At 34.2% G+C, this 15,118-nt stretch overlaps 1 protein-coding gene across 1 annotated transcript; it reads right to left on the reverse strand.

Moving 5' to 3' along the window:
* Window positions 1-1,839: 1,839 nt before the first annotated feature.
* On the reverse strand, window positions 1,840-10,405 carry LOC127848090 (uncharacterized). The gene is made up of 5 exons (XM_052380391.1): window positions 10,292-10,405; window positions 8,367-8,407; window positions 7,512-7,666; window positions 4,308-4,475; window positions 1,840-1,990 (listed from the first exon to the last, which is right to left on the reverse strand). Exons 2-5 carry the CDS (start codon window positions 8,405-8,407, stop codon window positions 1,932-1,934), a joined length of 423 nt encoding a protein of 140 aa, XP_052236351.1. The 5' UTR covers window positions 10,292-10,405; the 3' UTR covers window positions 1,840-1,931.
* Window positions 10,406-15,118: the final 4,713 nt, after the last annotated feature.

The following is a 15,118-nucleotide window of genomic DNA, read 5'->3' on the forward strand; positions in this document are numbered from 1 at the left end:
TGAAGTTGTGTAATTTTTGTCTTTTGGCTTAAGCAAATCGTAAAGACGTCAAATCGATTGAGTGCTAAAATGTGGTAAAAATGCCCGGGTGTAGTAGGATGTTGGAAGACGAAATAGATTAGATGATTAACATTGAATTGTCTATTTCTTACAATTGTTCGCTTATAAACATTTTTCAAAAGATTTTCTTCTGAGAACTTTTCTAACAGCATTTTTAATGAATATTTCTAAGATCAGTTTTAGTGAAAAAAAGTATTTAGAAAATAAAACAAAGTTTGTTCGTAAAACAAATTTTGTTATTTGCAAACGCTAGATAAGGTTTACTATACAGAGTGGGTAATCACGTGATAGTCAAGACGGCGACGTCCATGCCGGGGCATGTCTTTTTCGCAGTGTTACACCCTTTTATTCTTGTTTTTTTAATGCCTCTTACTTTCCAGCCATATTATCACAAAAGTAACTAGCGTTTATTTCGAATTAATATTCGCTCTACATCTCGACTTTATTCGCAGCGAAATTTCTTAGCGGGATGACCTAATTACAGCTCCACTAAGTAAACTTGCGGGTTGGGAATTACGCGTCATTTAAATATTAAACAAAAATAATAGAGGGTATAAAACAGATAAAGACGACACGCATTTTGTGTTACTTTTTGTATACTCAGTTATGTGTTTTTTTAAAAGAGTGAATCTTATCGTATTCGATTTTGAAATAACAAACCTTTTCGATGTATTTATTAATGGGGTACGTGACTTTATTAATTTTAAAGTATATATAATTTTCTTGTTTTTTTTAGACGACTGTCGAGTTTTTATGGCTGTAATATCGTGAAACTCTGTGACGGCAAACATTTACCTTGCGATTTTTGGCGGCAAGAGACGGGATCAAAAACAGTATTTTGATCCGCATACTATTTGGCATATTATTCAAAATTATGTGAATACTTTGAATAAGGATTGAAAACTTCAGAACGTGTGCTTCAAAATACAGCGTACATGTAATATATTGCGTATGTAACGAAGTCGGTAAAGACAACAACAACAACAAAACAAAAACACCCATTTGTTCGTTTCTGCTTACATCAAAATGAAGTTATCGTAAACTGCATAATGGGTAGTAATAAACAAAACAATAAAACAAATATATAGCTTTCACCTTAGCTTCCGAATAAAAAATTCGTTCAGTCTCTTAATTAATTATTATGTAATGATAACGTTAATTACCACCTAGTACGACTATTTCAGAGGGGCCTGTAATAGTTATGAAAAATATTGCCTTCATCTTTTCAATAAACAAACAACGGACAGTTCTGAAGGGACGTATTGTACTCCAAATTAAACAATAAGAGCGTAATCATCCGGGCATTTTCTTGTTCGCAAAATACCAAGCTCTCATGATATGTGTTTCTAATTTTCCGATTGATATATTTTTGTTTGTTTGAATATTTCATCACTTCTTTTTTCCTTTATTTCTACTTATTCTTTAAAAAAAACTCTCTAGATTGCCTTTAGAGTTTCATTCAGTCAATTGCTCCTTTAACATTTACTTCAGTAGAATCTTCGCTATATCTTGTCAATAGACTTTTAACGCTAATGGCGCTTTGATTATAAGTAATTCGTGCGGTCTTTTGACAGCGAATATTTCAGTGTGCATTCTCTGGCATATATTGCATTAGTATTTCTTATTCGTATAAGTACACTTGCAAAGTAGAGAAGTGTGTTTGTTTCATCCAGTATGAAATTCAACGGTTGGGCATATACGAGATGATCTTGGTACAAACCAAGAACATGTGTACATGTAGCATGCTGTCATGTAATGTAAAATGTTTCTTAACTAGTATAAAGTAGATTCATTTATTTTTTCGCCTAACGAAACGTTACAACGTTATGGAACAGACGCGGTCAAGCCATTGAACAAGGTTCAAATCAATGTTATGTGGATATTTTCACCCACTGGACCACAAATTCTCCTTCTGTAACCTTCCAGTCAGCTGAAAATAAGTATGTATTCATTATTTTATGCAAGCATGACAATGAGAACAATTATAAGTAAGTTCATGCCGTTTACATTTCAAAACTATATTTTAATTGACGCATCACATGCACTTCACGTTGGACGAAGTGTTTCTCTAGATTCCAAAATTGAGCTATTAATATTGATACGTAACTTATGCATGAATTTATAACAACCGTCAATACACCAATAAATAATACGGAAGTTTATTATATTAGGGAAGAAAATGCTTCCATTTTACGACCAAGTTCAATGTTTTTTGTGTTTTGTTTTTTGTTTGTTTGTTTATGTGGGTGCGTGTGTGTGAATATGTACTTTTTAAAAGTCTTAAAATATCAATTATCTAATAATGTACAATATATATGCATGTAAACACAATCCGTATGCATTTTTATAAAGATATAAAACATAAATAACTTAATAGTGTACATTTTATATTAACACGAGCAGTATGTTTTTTATCCCATTTTCGACGGTATCACACCTTATGGAATATACTAGCCTGTATTCAACCTTGTGGGATATACCTGTCGCGTGCACGGACTACATTTTACTTTACCACTGAATGATTTTTCATAAGAAATAGACTTTATCGAGAAAACTTTAGCTTGAAAATTATACGACCTTCAACCTTTAAATCTAGTCATATGACATAATTTTTCACCATCCGTATAATGAATCAGCTGATTGATGTCGTCATAAAATGACATACTTATTGCGTCATTTTCACCATTTTTTTGACGATTTATTATAAACGCGACTTATTTCACATGTACATGTACTGTATATCGACATATTTGAATTGTCAATTTATCACATTTTCCTTATTTCGTGTAATGTGCATTGTTTATAATCCATGCATATACTTTTGACATTTAAGAATGTTCAACAAGCCAAACAAATATCGCACAATTCATAAATAATCTGCAACATTTGCTTTCCGATTTAATTCACGTTAGGCATAGAGCTGTGTAAAGTATAAGATGGTAAAAATAGCACCACTGGAATTCGGAATGTCTCATTTTGTACAAGGGTATTATCCACTCATTTATCTGTAGTGTAATGGAATGTTTTCCATTCTGTGTGTATTTATATATTAAATTATTTTCTTTTACAATAAGGGCATTTACCATAGACATATAAAACATTGTGCAAGTTTAAACATAATTGTGTTTGTATGCAGAAATCTGCAAATGCAACCGAGTTTACCAGCGGCTATTATTTGATAAACTGCTCCGGTTCATTTTAACAGTAGTAATGTACATAGAGTACATGACGTAGCGTGTGACGAAGAAGAAAGGTTATTGAGTTCGTAAACTCATTTGAATATAGTGATAGGATGGCATAAGGGTCTTTATTTAACTATGCTAAAATAATTATTAAAGACCCTAGATGCAAAATCGTCAATTATTGAGTTAAATGGATTATTAGATGGATTTTAAAGGATAATTAAAGGTAAGATACTAGTTCGAACGTGTTCTGGTTTTTGTTTGTACTTTTGTCGTTCCCTGTTCTCGGGGAAATAATTTTAACATGGGCGCCATTGATGCATCGGATCACACACGGCATACCCATAACAATATATAAAAAACACGTTCTGCGCGTCCTTAAATTCGTCGTCCGAAGTCGGATAACGTATTGCCCTGTATATTAAGTCAAATAAAGTGTCAGTCGTTGGAATTGTCTGTTTACTCGTCGAAATTGTCAAGGTCGTCGATGGTGTACATGTATGTTGACATCGACATCATTTTGTCAGGAGCAAATAAAATCAATTATAGTAAAGTCAAATCTTCTTTTCGCGGTCGTAATGTGTTAGAATTCGCATACTGCGTAAAATTGAATCGAGGAATATGGTGATATTTTTACTTGTTTTACAGTTTGTGTGTGAATTTGTTTAAGACTATTTTGCGTACCAGACCAAATACATTTGTATCACTACGCATGGTTACATTCGTTAGATTTTAAGCGCTTTTAAGACTGAATTAAAATTATTGTTAAGGTTATTAGATCTATTTATGTTAAATGTCACGTTGAAAAAATTAAAAGGTGATAAATAGAATACTCGCCAAGCCTCGCAACATAAACTTCTCTGTATTCAACGCTAACCTAGTATTCTCTATGTAAACATGTTCTAGACACAACTCTGTTATGATATACTAGTAGGTTGAAATGTATAACTATGTAGATTGGGCCGTATGCCCTTTGTTTTCAAAATAAAATTGACTTGACTCGTTTAGAATCATGTGACTTTTCCTGATTACTCAATGCTTCAAAAACATATACCATTCCCTTACAGTTAAAGTCAAACCAGTGGTAAATGTGCGGAATTTCTTCCGTGATCTCCAGAATAAAGTCCTTGTCGACGTCAAGGATCGTGAACACGTGCAGGCCTTGCGTCACTGTGCCGTTCATCTCATTTTGCCAATGCTCCAGGAACTCTGCGCTGGTCACAAGACCGTCGGCTATTGATATGCGACAAATGTACAAGCATTACACCAGCAATAGGTCATCAGAAGGTCGGTTGATGCTGAGATCGAGCTGTTAAAGGGACCTTTTCACAGTTTTGGCATATATTGAAGTTTGTCAAAAAACGCTTTATGTTTATAAATGTAAACATTAGATAAAAAAAACTCCAGTAAAAAAACAAGAATAAAAAATAAAGGCAGAAGAAATAAGTAACCCTCAACTGAATTCGAACCACTAATCCCTGGAGTAAAAGTATATCGGTTAGACGACTCGACCATCTGTGCTCATACAATGAGTATTGTTTTTTTATTTTTTATATAAGCAATCCTCGTTGTACCACATAATATAACGAAAACAACAGAATTCTCTCAATTATTCAATCGTTTCGCGTTGGAACGTTTAAAGGGGCCTTTTCACAGATTTTTGCATTTTTTTTCACTTATTCATTAAATGCTTTATATCGATAAATGTAAAAATTGGATCGTAAAAGCTCCAGTAAAAAATCAAGAATAAAATTAAAAAAAGGAAAAGAACATTGCCCGGACCAGGTTTCAAACCAGTGACCCCTGGAGTCCTGCCAGAGTCCTGAAGTAAAATCGCTTTAGCCTACTGAGCTATTCCGCCGAGTACACATACTTGAAGTATTTTATACCTTATATAAGCAATCTTCGTAGTTTCACAAAATTTAACGACAAAAACAGAAATCTCCAAATTATTCAATCGTTTCGCGTAGCAACGCTTTATAATTTTAAGGTTTTAAAATCGTCAAAAGATGCATATAATGGCTATATTAGACCATGGTTAATGTTCAGTATTACTGTTTCCTCACAAATATCATAACTGAAACGAAAATTTGCGAATCTGAAACAACTTTTTTCAATTTTGTCAATTTACCAAAGCGTGAAAAGATCCCTTTAAGGTTTTTTTAATCGTTAAAAGATGCATATAATGGATATTTTAGAGCATGGTAAATATTCAGTCTTAGTGTTTCCTCACAAAAATAATAATTACAACGAAAATTTGCGAATACGATTTGTTTTTAGTTTTGTCAATTTATCAAAACGTGAAAATCCCCTTTTAAAAATCTCGTCCAGTGCTCTGGGAAATATGCGGTGGTCACCGGGTCATCTACAGTTGATAAGTTAACTTGGTATTATGTCAACACAAGTAATTTATCAGCTGCAACATACATTGGCAGCGAACTGCCCATAATTAGCGAAATCATCATGGATCTTCGCAATAAACCTAATTATTATACCTGATTTGTTCAGTGTATTTTGAAGCATTGAAAGTAAAAGAAACGGGGCATGCCTCGATTAAGAGTTATACTGCTCGCATTTGGGGCCTTATTTAAGCATTAAGCCCAAAAATTTAACTTGATTTGTCAAACAATTAAGTCATAGTTATGGCTGAAACCACTGCGCTTTGGTTATTGTCGATTTGACTTGAATCATAATGAAAGCGAGTATTTCAAATGCATGTTGTATTTCTTTTATTTATATACGTATAAGCGTTCTACGCGAAGTCTGCGCCATTTACACTATCGTTCATTTTGACATACAACGATTTATAAATATTAAAGAAAACGATAAAAGTACAATTTAGCTACGTTCGTAATCAGATATATATATATATATATATATATATATATATATATATATATATATATATATATATATTCACACATATGGCCAGTTACGGGGTCTCTGATTTAGAAATAGGTTATGGGGTTCCCACTTTAAATACATGTATCTCCATACCCTTTTTTATCCGATATAAACACGAATTAAGGTATATAGGGGTACCTACTATTATTATTGTATATAAATACGTCATTTATTTAACGTCTTATACAAGGAAATATATAGCGAACTTATTTGCGAGGTATATACAATTTCAATTTCAGACCTGATTGTGGTTTTCGATTTAAGACCTTATTGTGAGATTTGATTGCATTACCTCCCCTACACCCCCCTCATAGTAATTAAAGGAGCCTAGATTGCGGGGTTGTATATAGACCCCGTTTTTTATATTGACCTCGTAAGTACAGTCTGAAAACTACAGAGACCGCGTAACTGGCACTATGTATTGGTATATATATATATATATATATATATATATATATATATGCCATGATTTAAAATCATTGCATCAGCGATAAGCTATAACGATTCAGCTAAGTTCACCGTTTCGTTACGTATTTATTGCAATGAAGATATGGTCGAACATTTAATAAGCGATAGAGCAAGATCGTCCGCTATTGACATGCGTTGCGAAGATGTAAAAATCTGCAATAAGCCATAAAGCAAGATCGTGCGCTATTGACTTGGGTTGCGAAGATGTAAAAACACTTGATAAGCGTTTGAGCAAGAACGCTTCAGCTATGTTCTATGTGGTCACAAAACAGTCCGCTATGCAATTTGAAGATTACTACAAAAAAAAAAAAACATTGAAAAAGAGATTAAACTACAGCGATTCAGCTATGGTGCCAGTTGTCTTTAAACAACGCATGTCAACAGACCGCTCGTTATTTGACAGGGAAGTGATTCGAATATAATCAATGAAATTATAAAGTTGCCAAACATCAACAATATTCATATTATAGCACAATGGGGTTTTGCATGTAGTTTGCGCTTATCACAATACCTTCCGCTCTTAACTAAGAAGATACACACTTATTAAATCAGCGATTTAGATTAAACAATTCAGATATTTTGCCAGTCGACACAGGACGGTCCGCTATTGAATATTTCATTTATTTTATGTTTTTCAATATACAAAAATGTTGCGCATCGGGAGTAATAACTTGCGATAATATAATACATTATGTTTATAATTAGTTATATCAAACAAATAACCAAGGCGTGTGGGAAAATATTATATTAATTTCGGAAAAGCCAACAAATACTTACGCTAGTAATGGTATGTTGGTGTAATTGTAATAGTAATCGCGGTAAATTTAGCGCAAACAAACGATAAAAGAGTTAAAATGAACCTGCAAATGACAGTTCATACTTAACAATAGCACTTACTGTTGTTGTCATAGGAACGGAACACGTTCTGGAACTCCCCGTACGTAAGGTACTCGTTCTGGTCTCTGTCTGCCTTCCGAAACATCGCCCGAGCCTGGGGGCTGTCATCAAACACATGACCGCTTCCAGAGGAACGCTGGTTCAAGGTGCAGGCGCTGGTAGCAATCACAGAAATACATGTATTGAAGAAACTATTGCACACCTTCCACCAAAATACGTGGCCACCAATCACTCCTGCATTGTTTTAATCAAAAGAGCTAGTGGTTACCGTTGCAGACTTTGTAAGACAGTGATAAGTAACGAGCCAGTTAACTAGTCCGTTTATTATTATCATTTAATTGACCTCTCCGGTGGAACATCGGCGCGTGGGCAGTGTCGTGCTATAATTTCAAAATAAGTTTGTGCCAGTAAACATGGGTTATATAAAGGCGGCATATGCAGGAATGGTTTATTTAATTGTATAATTACTTATGCTGAAGATTTGTAATTGAAAAACAGTATACAATGAAGGAATTTTCTACAGTAGGTCGAGATACCTATACCACATATTTTTATTCACGCATGGGCCAAAAATAGTGTGCATGGTTTTTATACAAAAATAATTGTCATGTGAAAATAACATGATTTAAACAACATGTAAAATATATACAATATCTAATTCGTATAATATGTTGCCATGAATGTTGGAAAGATTTATTCTGTTAAAAATGTTTCTTGTGTGTTCCACTTTAATTGGTAAGTACATATGTTTACGCAAGGTAACCACGTTCCTTTTCAGTCAAGTCATATTCATGGCACTTTTGTTTTAGGCAGAATAGAGGATGGACAACTTTTTAGGTTTTTGAATCAACTTACCAACACACGAACCCAGCAATCATAACAGTTACCAGTATCATCCGGAAAAAGAGAATGGGCGCATGTGTAAAACACAATAATAATCCACGTAGACGTAAGCAGATAATACAAGGCTTCCGTATTCAAACACCAATACCAATAACCTTTTACAGATAATGGAATTATGGGAAAATAAACAATACCATTAAACACAGATTTTAATTATTTTTTAAATATGACAAGCTATATCTATCAAATGGATATTCGGCGTATATCCTGACTTTGAAATTGAGGTAGAAAATATACGTTTATATTACATAAAAACAAATGTTTAAGTATTGTTTTGTTCTTGTTCACTTAATAATCTTGTAAACACCACATGAAATGTCTGTTATGAAGTGCACGTATATTATACCACATAAGAGTAGATACAAATTATACTACGTGAGATCACATAATGTATTTCCTCACATGTTTTTTATGAACTATTTTCTTCGTCATCGAAACATATGGTACGTTGATATCTAATTAAGACGCAGTTGTCTTTCAACACATTCAAATAACACTGTCACATCCCTATCATGCGAAAATTGGTCTTATGGCATATGCACTTGCACAGTCTGGTCAGGGGCTAAGCTTTCCGCTATATAAGTACGCAAGGTCCGCGGTATCTCAAGAGAAGCTAATTTAGTATGCACACTTTCATAAGACTGCGCGGATGCCTAGGCTGGGCTGGAGCTACGCTGGTAGTATATTGCATACACAAGACTGCGCGGATGCCTAGGCTGGGCTGGAGCTACGCTGGTAGTATATTGCATAAGACCCGTTTTAGCAAGACGCGGGTCTTTAAAAATCTTCTTGTTTCTTGTATAGGGAACATCAAACCACGATACTTTGCGATAGAAAGTTGAAGTGTCAATGAGTTATTAATAGCAAACTGGCAAATTGCTTACGTCACACATAAGTGGCTTGATAATTAAGCGATATCCTTTATATCATGGACGCTATATTATTTCGGTAGTTTTGCCTCAAAGTACAAGACAAATTGATTTAACTGATAGGTTTCATTAATGTCTTTCCTTAAAATTCGTGTTGTTTAATATATTGCCATACTGTGTTATCAACATAAGGCGTCCATAGTACATTGATTACTTTTTCGTCTTCCCATGACGATTTACTGACCTAGCCTTGACCCTGCAAATCTTGCATGAAATTTGGATGAAATTTAATTGTAATCCTTTATTGAAACGGGAAAAAAAATGTGTTACTGCATCTCCATACACTGAACAGTGTTACATCATATAATTGAAAGACGAGGTGATGTTGCCAATGTTCTGGGTGATAATGCTCTATACAGCCAATTGAAACAATGAAGTATATACATTCGAATCTGCTGGCGTTATGTAAAAGGTCATTTAAGGTGAAAAGCTGGGTGAAACAGCTACGCCGAATAAGACCTTAATAAAGCATGGAAAGCATATGTGAAACACTCCAAAGAGCCCTTATCAGATTAGTTAAATATGTGTAAAACAGCAAATAAAAAAGCATTAATAAGACAGTGGTGGGATAAGTAAAACCCAATTATACAGCTTTGCTTAGACAATGGTATCATATAAGAGATAACTTATTAAATAAAAGCTATATCAGCAAGTTGAAAAGTGAATAAAACACAATAAAAAACCCGTAACCAGAGAGTTTAAACGTATGCAAATCAGACTTACAATAAAGTATTCTTATGTCACATTGCTCATTAACTCTTTGATGACCGTACATGGACAAATGAATTCAATCAGTCGTATCCAAAACATCATTAAACCTTAATTTAACATTTTAAACGTGTCATACGATAACAATTAATTATAATCAGTAACATTTACATAGATAATTAACTATTATTTAATATAAGTCTTCTGGAAACATACGTAAATATAAGCTTGTGTAAATACCTCAGATTTTGTGATTTATGTGTGAAGTACTTTTAAAAAACACTTCTGTCATGCACTTAGTGTTGATAACGACACAATTGGAAGGCAAGTCCGTAAATAGTGTTTAAGAAACGAACTAGTTAAGAACGCTCGGCCAGCTCAGAATTACAGATAAGACAGCGTCATGTTCATACACTGTACTTATCTTCGAGTCCTAAAGTTCATTTCTTTAAGTGTACTATTTAACCACGGTTTAATGGTTGATATATGCAATAGAAATAGAATCTATTTTGCAAGTTGCTTTCCTGTGTGTGTTTGTCAAAACTAACATTTTGTTAAATAACGAACTGACATGCTCAATATAAAACAGTTTACTATATAGTGCTAACTCATTTTAAGTTGTTCGCTTGCGAACAACTAAGTTTAAAACCACGCGTTTGAGGCCAGTTTTTGGCCTGGGGCGAAGCCCCTAGGTCAATATACTCATAACCGTTTTTTGAGATGAGCTGACTTGGCTGGCTGCCAAAACAACCACGAATGAATGAATTTGGAAAAGTCCGATTTACCACTTGGCGGTCATTCATGTACTATCAAAGAAGAGGGACCTATACAAACAAATAGGTCCCTGCAAAGAAGTTCTCAATAACCCGCATTGTGAATACAGAACATCACTATATAACATGACAGTGTCATAAAACGCGTAAAAAATATTATTGAAGCAAAATTCCTAAGCATTGGGTACGGCATAGTTTTTTATTATTGTTTGCATATTCTTGCGAGAATAAGTCCCTCACTTGACGGTCTAGGCCGAAAATATACGAGTGTCTACGGAGACAGTAAGAAGAATTGTTTCTGATACATTTTTAAAGGTATTAGCACTCTAATGAACTTCGTGCTCCTTCCTTCGTACATATCCGTCAATCCGAACGTTATCCGGGAATGTGCAGAAAACTACGAATATTCTATAAATACGCTAGAAATACTTAATGTAGGATCCGCTAAATACAAAGACAACAAATATGGCCGACATTGTACTTGACAGATTGGTCGTTTAAAGAAAAAGCAATTTGCTATATACTATATTGAAAGAGAACGATTAATAAAAGTGTTATTATTGTTCATATTAATGTGACTGGAGTTAATGATAAACATCAACTAATGCATGGCAGTGTTGATATTTATGAAAAAAAAACGATTCCTGGAAATACGATGTCAAACGGCTGAAAATTTTGACCACTGTGAAGAATAACGTTTAGAACCCGTGTCACTTACAACATTTTATATTGTTGGTGAGAAGTAAAAGGGGATAAAGTGGATTTATGCTTGTGTGATGACTGTAGCCATGTGAACGGGTTATCGTACGGCAAAACCCGTCACGTAAAGAAGAGTCTTCAACTTTACAAGAAAGCCTTGTTTTTCTATCAACACAAAGCTCGGAACAGGAAGGTACATAGATTTTTTTCAAGTATAACAGTTTCATTATTCATAATTGGAGTAAAGTAGATTTTGTAGGAAAAGTGCACCCTGTCAGTGATTTTTACCACATAATCATGCTCATATTTGCTTTCATTTTGAAAAAGAAAACGTGCCGTGTAAGGAAAAAGTGGGATGATTGAATTTTACCGGTACGCAACACTTAACATCAAACAGCGTACCCTAACCCGTAACACCTAACACATAACAACTAACGCAACACCTTATAATCCTATTTATCCTATATATTTCCTTAATATCGGGGGCTACCTCCCCCAAACCCCCGCTTTGTCGATAGTGGTAAACAACTGCGTACCGGAAAAGTTCAATCTAGCAGAAAAAGTTGTGTTGCATATGCATGGAAATCAAGGACAGGTTATTTGAATTTTATGACCGAGCATTGATGTTTTCCTCAAGCAAACAACAAAAAAGTATATTATGTCCCAAATACAAAAATTGCTATTCTGAAAATGATATACTTTTTGTGTGATCATCTATATATGTACATTCTTCATCCAAATGTTAATACCAAATACATGTATTATCCCTACTGGATATGTGGTGTTAACACTTACTTATTAATCCAGTTTAAAGGGGTTTATCATATAAAATACTAGTAATGACATGCTATGTCGTGAATGTCTGAATAAATAAAAACAATGACGCATATCATAATGGATCATTTCACACTTCTCATGAAACACTAATATCAGTTCTTACTCCTATACAAGTGCTTGTGTATTTGACATCTGTATATAATTATTTTGTTAAATAACTTGAAGAAAATGTTGTCAAGTTATAGAAACAACTTTGAGAAGGCTTATTGAAGCCAAATAAATAAGAAAAGACCAAATATTTTTATTTTAATAAATACAAATGGTTTAAATTATTCATACACAATTTGCAATTGTGCATAATTTTGTTCGACTGAAACTACCGGTAATTGATGATCTTATGAACCTGTCTGAATATAACTACATGTACTAGTCAAATATCAACTTCAACATTTCAGTGATACATTGTATGCTGATTACCTGTGCAGGAGGAAAATGAAACCAGACAGATTATGGACTCAAATTCAACCCGTAAAAAAGCTAGGAACGTGCAGTCACTGAGTGTTCTTGTTTACAGTCATGTGTTCAATGCTGCCACAACATAAATATTATAGCTGGCTCTGGACTCGACCTTATGCATCTTAAAATGATCTTTGAACGCGATGGCCTCAAGAACATTTTTATAATGAATATTTTTGACGGTCAGCCCAGGGTCACCAATGCCAAGCGTCCTTTGGAGACACTTATTCCAACCTGTCGAAGTTCTTCAAAGAACTACCATGACAATCGTGTATTTGTTTTGTTTGTCATAATAAGTTTAATGTTTAATATCACTAGTATCACTAGTCATTGATACATTGATAAATCTATTTTCCTTTAAACGTGTTTGATTGAATGATTATATGTGCCTTGTTACTTAATTATTAATGTTCTTATCTCCCTGTAACATTTTCAAGTCTTATTTATAGAAGAACGCAATTCACGTGCAATTTCAAACAAGGTTAGCAAATCTTACTGCACTGAGTAGGTTCCATCTCAGGGCCCTCAATCTATCAAATCTGCCGCCGAATTTCGGCGGCAGTCCCCCACCTGAAAAGAATACTTTTTTCCCCTTTTTATTGGAATGTAATGTTTCATAAAATTTGGATTCATCTATATTCAGGCCGTAAACGTTTATTAATGTTAATTTGTGTTTCGTGTATTATTATCCCCCGCCAGAGGCGGAGGGATATTGTTTTGGCGTTGTCCGTCCGTCCAGCTGTCCGCCCGGCACTTGTGTGTCCGGAGCCATATCTTGGAAGTGCTTTGGCGGATTTCATTGAAACTTGGTATGAGTATATATATGCATAAGAGGATGATGCACGCTAAATGGCATTGTACACCATCTGTTAAAAAACAGAGTTATGGCCCTTTGTATCTTGAAAAAATGCTTTTCAGTGTCCGAAGCCATATCTTGGAAGTTCTTTGGCGGATTTCATTGAAACTTGGTATGAGTATATATATGCATAAGAGGATGATGCACGCCAAATGGCATTGTACACCATCTGTTAAAAACAGGCTTATGGCCCTTTGTATCTTGAAAAAATGCTTTTTACTATAGGCACTTTTGTGTCCGGAGCCATATCTTGGAAGTGCTATGGCGGATTTCATTTAAACTTGGTATGAGTATATATATGCATAAGAGGATGATGCACGCCAAATGGCATTGTACACCATCTGTTAAAAACAGACTTATGGCCCTTTATATCTTGAAAAAATGCTTTTTACTATAGGCATTTTTGTGTCCGGAGCCATATCTTGGAAGCGCTTTGGCGGATTTCTTTGAAACTTGCTAAATAAATTGTGAAGGCTTAAGAACCTTCCTTTGTCTTAGTTTTGTGTTATTGTCCTCCGTCCTTCCATCTATTATTATGTTCATCCGTCCAATTTGCACCCATCCTCAAACAAAGCATATGTTGCGGGGGATACCTTGGGCCTTTCAGGCCCTCTTGTTTTATCTATACTTGCTTGTCTGCCAATCATTATTTCGTTCAAGTAATCCACTGTTATTCCTTTATGACTTTTACTAAGACAAGTGATGCCTTGTTTATTTGTATGTTGTCCGCTAAGATAAATATCTCCGTCCCAACCACTTTTCAATGTTTTTGCTAAGGTATGTTTTATGTGACTTTCCTGTATAAAAAAGACATATATTACTTTTTTTTGTCTAACCATTTGAAACTTTTAGTGCATTTGTCTTAGTTATTTAGCCCTTGTACATTTACAGTACATATGTTTATACTCACACAAAAGGACGAAAATTGCATACCATTCTTGTTCCAAACATTTTAAAATCATTTTGTAGAGCTAGATTATTAGTTTATAGTTCATTATGTCAAGTTATATTAAGCTTTGATGTTAAAAACAATTACCTTCAATGTTCTACAAGTTGTTGATACATTGTGTTCATTAAATTGATCTCAGCACTAAGTACTTGTTCATTTATTACGATGGTATTGGTAACTTTGCCCTGCCTTCAGATTGATCTCAAAACCATTTTCAAACATTTCATTATCATTAGCACTTTCCTTTCAAAATGCCATCATTGTCATTATATTGACTGAAAATAGTCTACCAGTTACACATAACTTAATTAATATCTCCCTTTTTAGCTCGACTTTTAGAACAAAACAAGAGCTATTGTCATAGCCAGGTAGTCGGTGTTCGCATTTGTTTAGTTGTCTGTAAATGTCAATATCCGCCAAGACTATCAAAGATATCCTCTTCAAACTTACAATACTTGCTCAATTTCGCCTGTTAAGTCCATACTGACAAGGCTGTT

Source organism: Dreissena polymorpha, chromosome 10 (genome assembly GCF_020536995.1).
Source record: "Dreissena polymorpha isolate Duluth1 chromosome 10, UMN_Dpol_1.0, whole genome shotgun sequence".
Taxonomy (NCBI): domain Eukaryota; kingdom Metazoa; phylum Mollusca; class Bivalvia; order Myida; family Dreissenidae; genus Dreissena; species Dreissena polymorpha.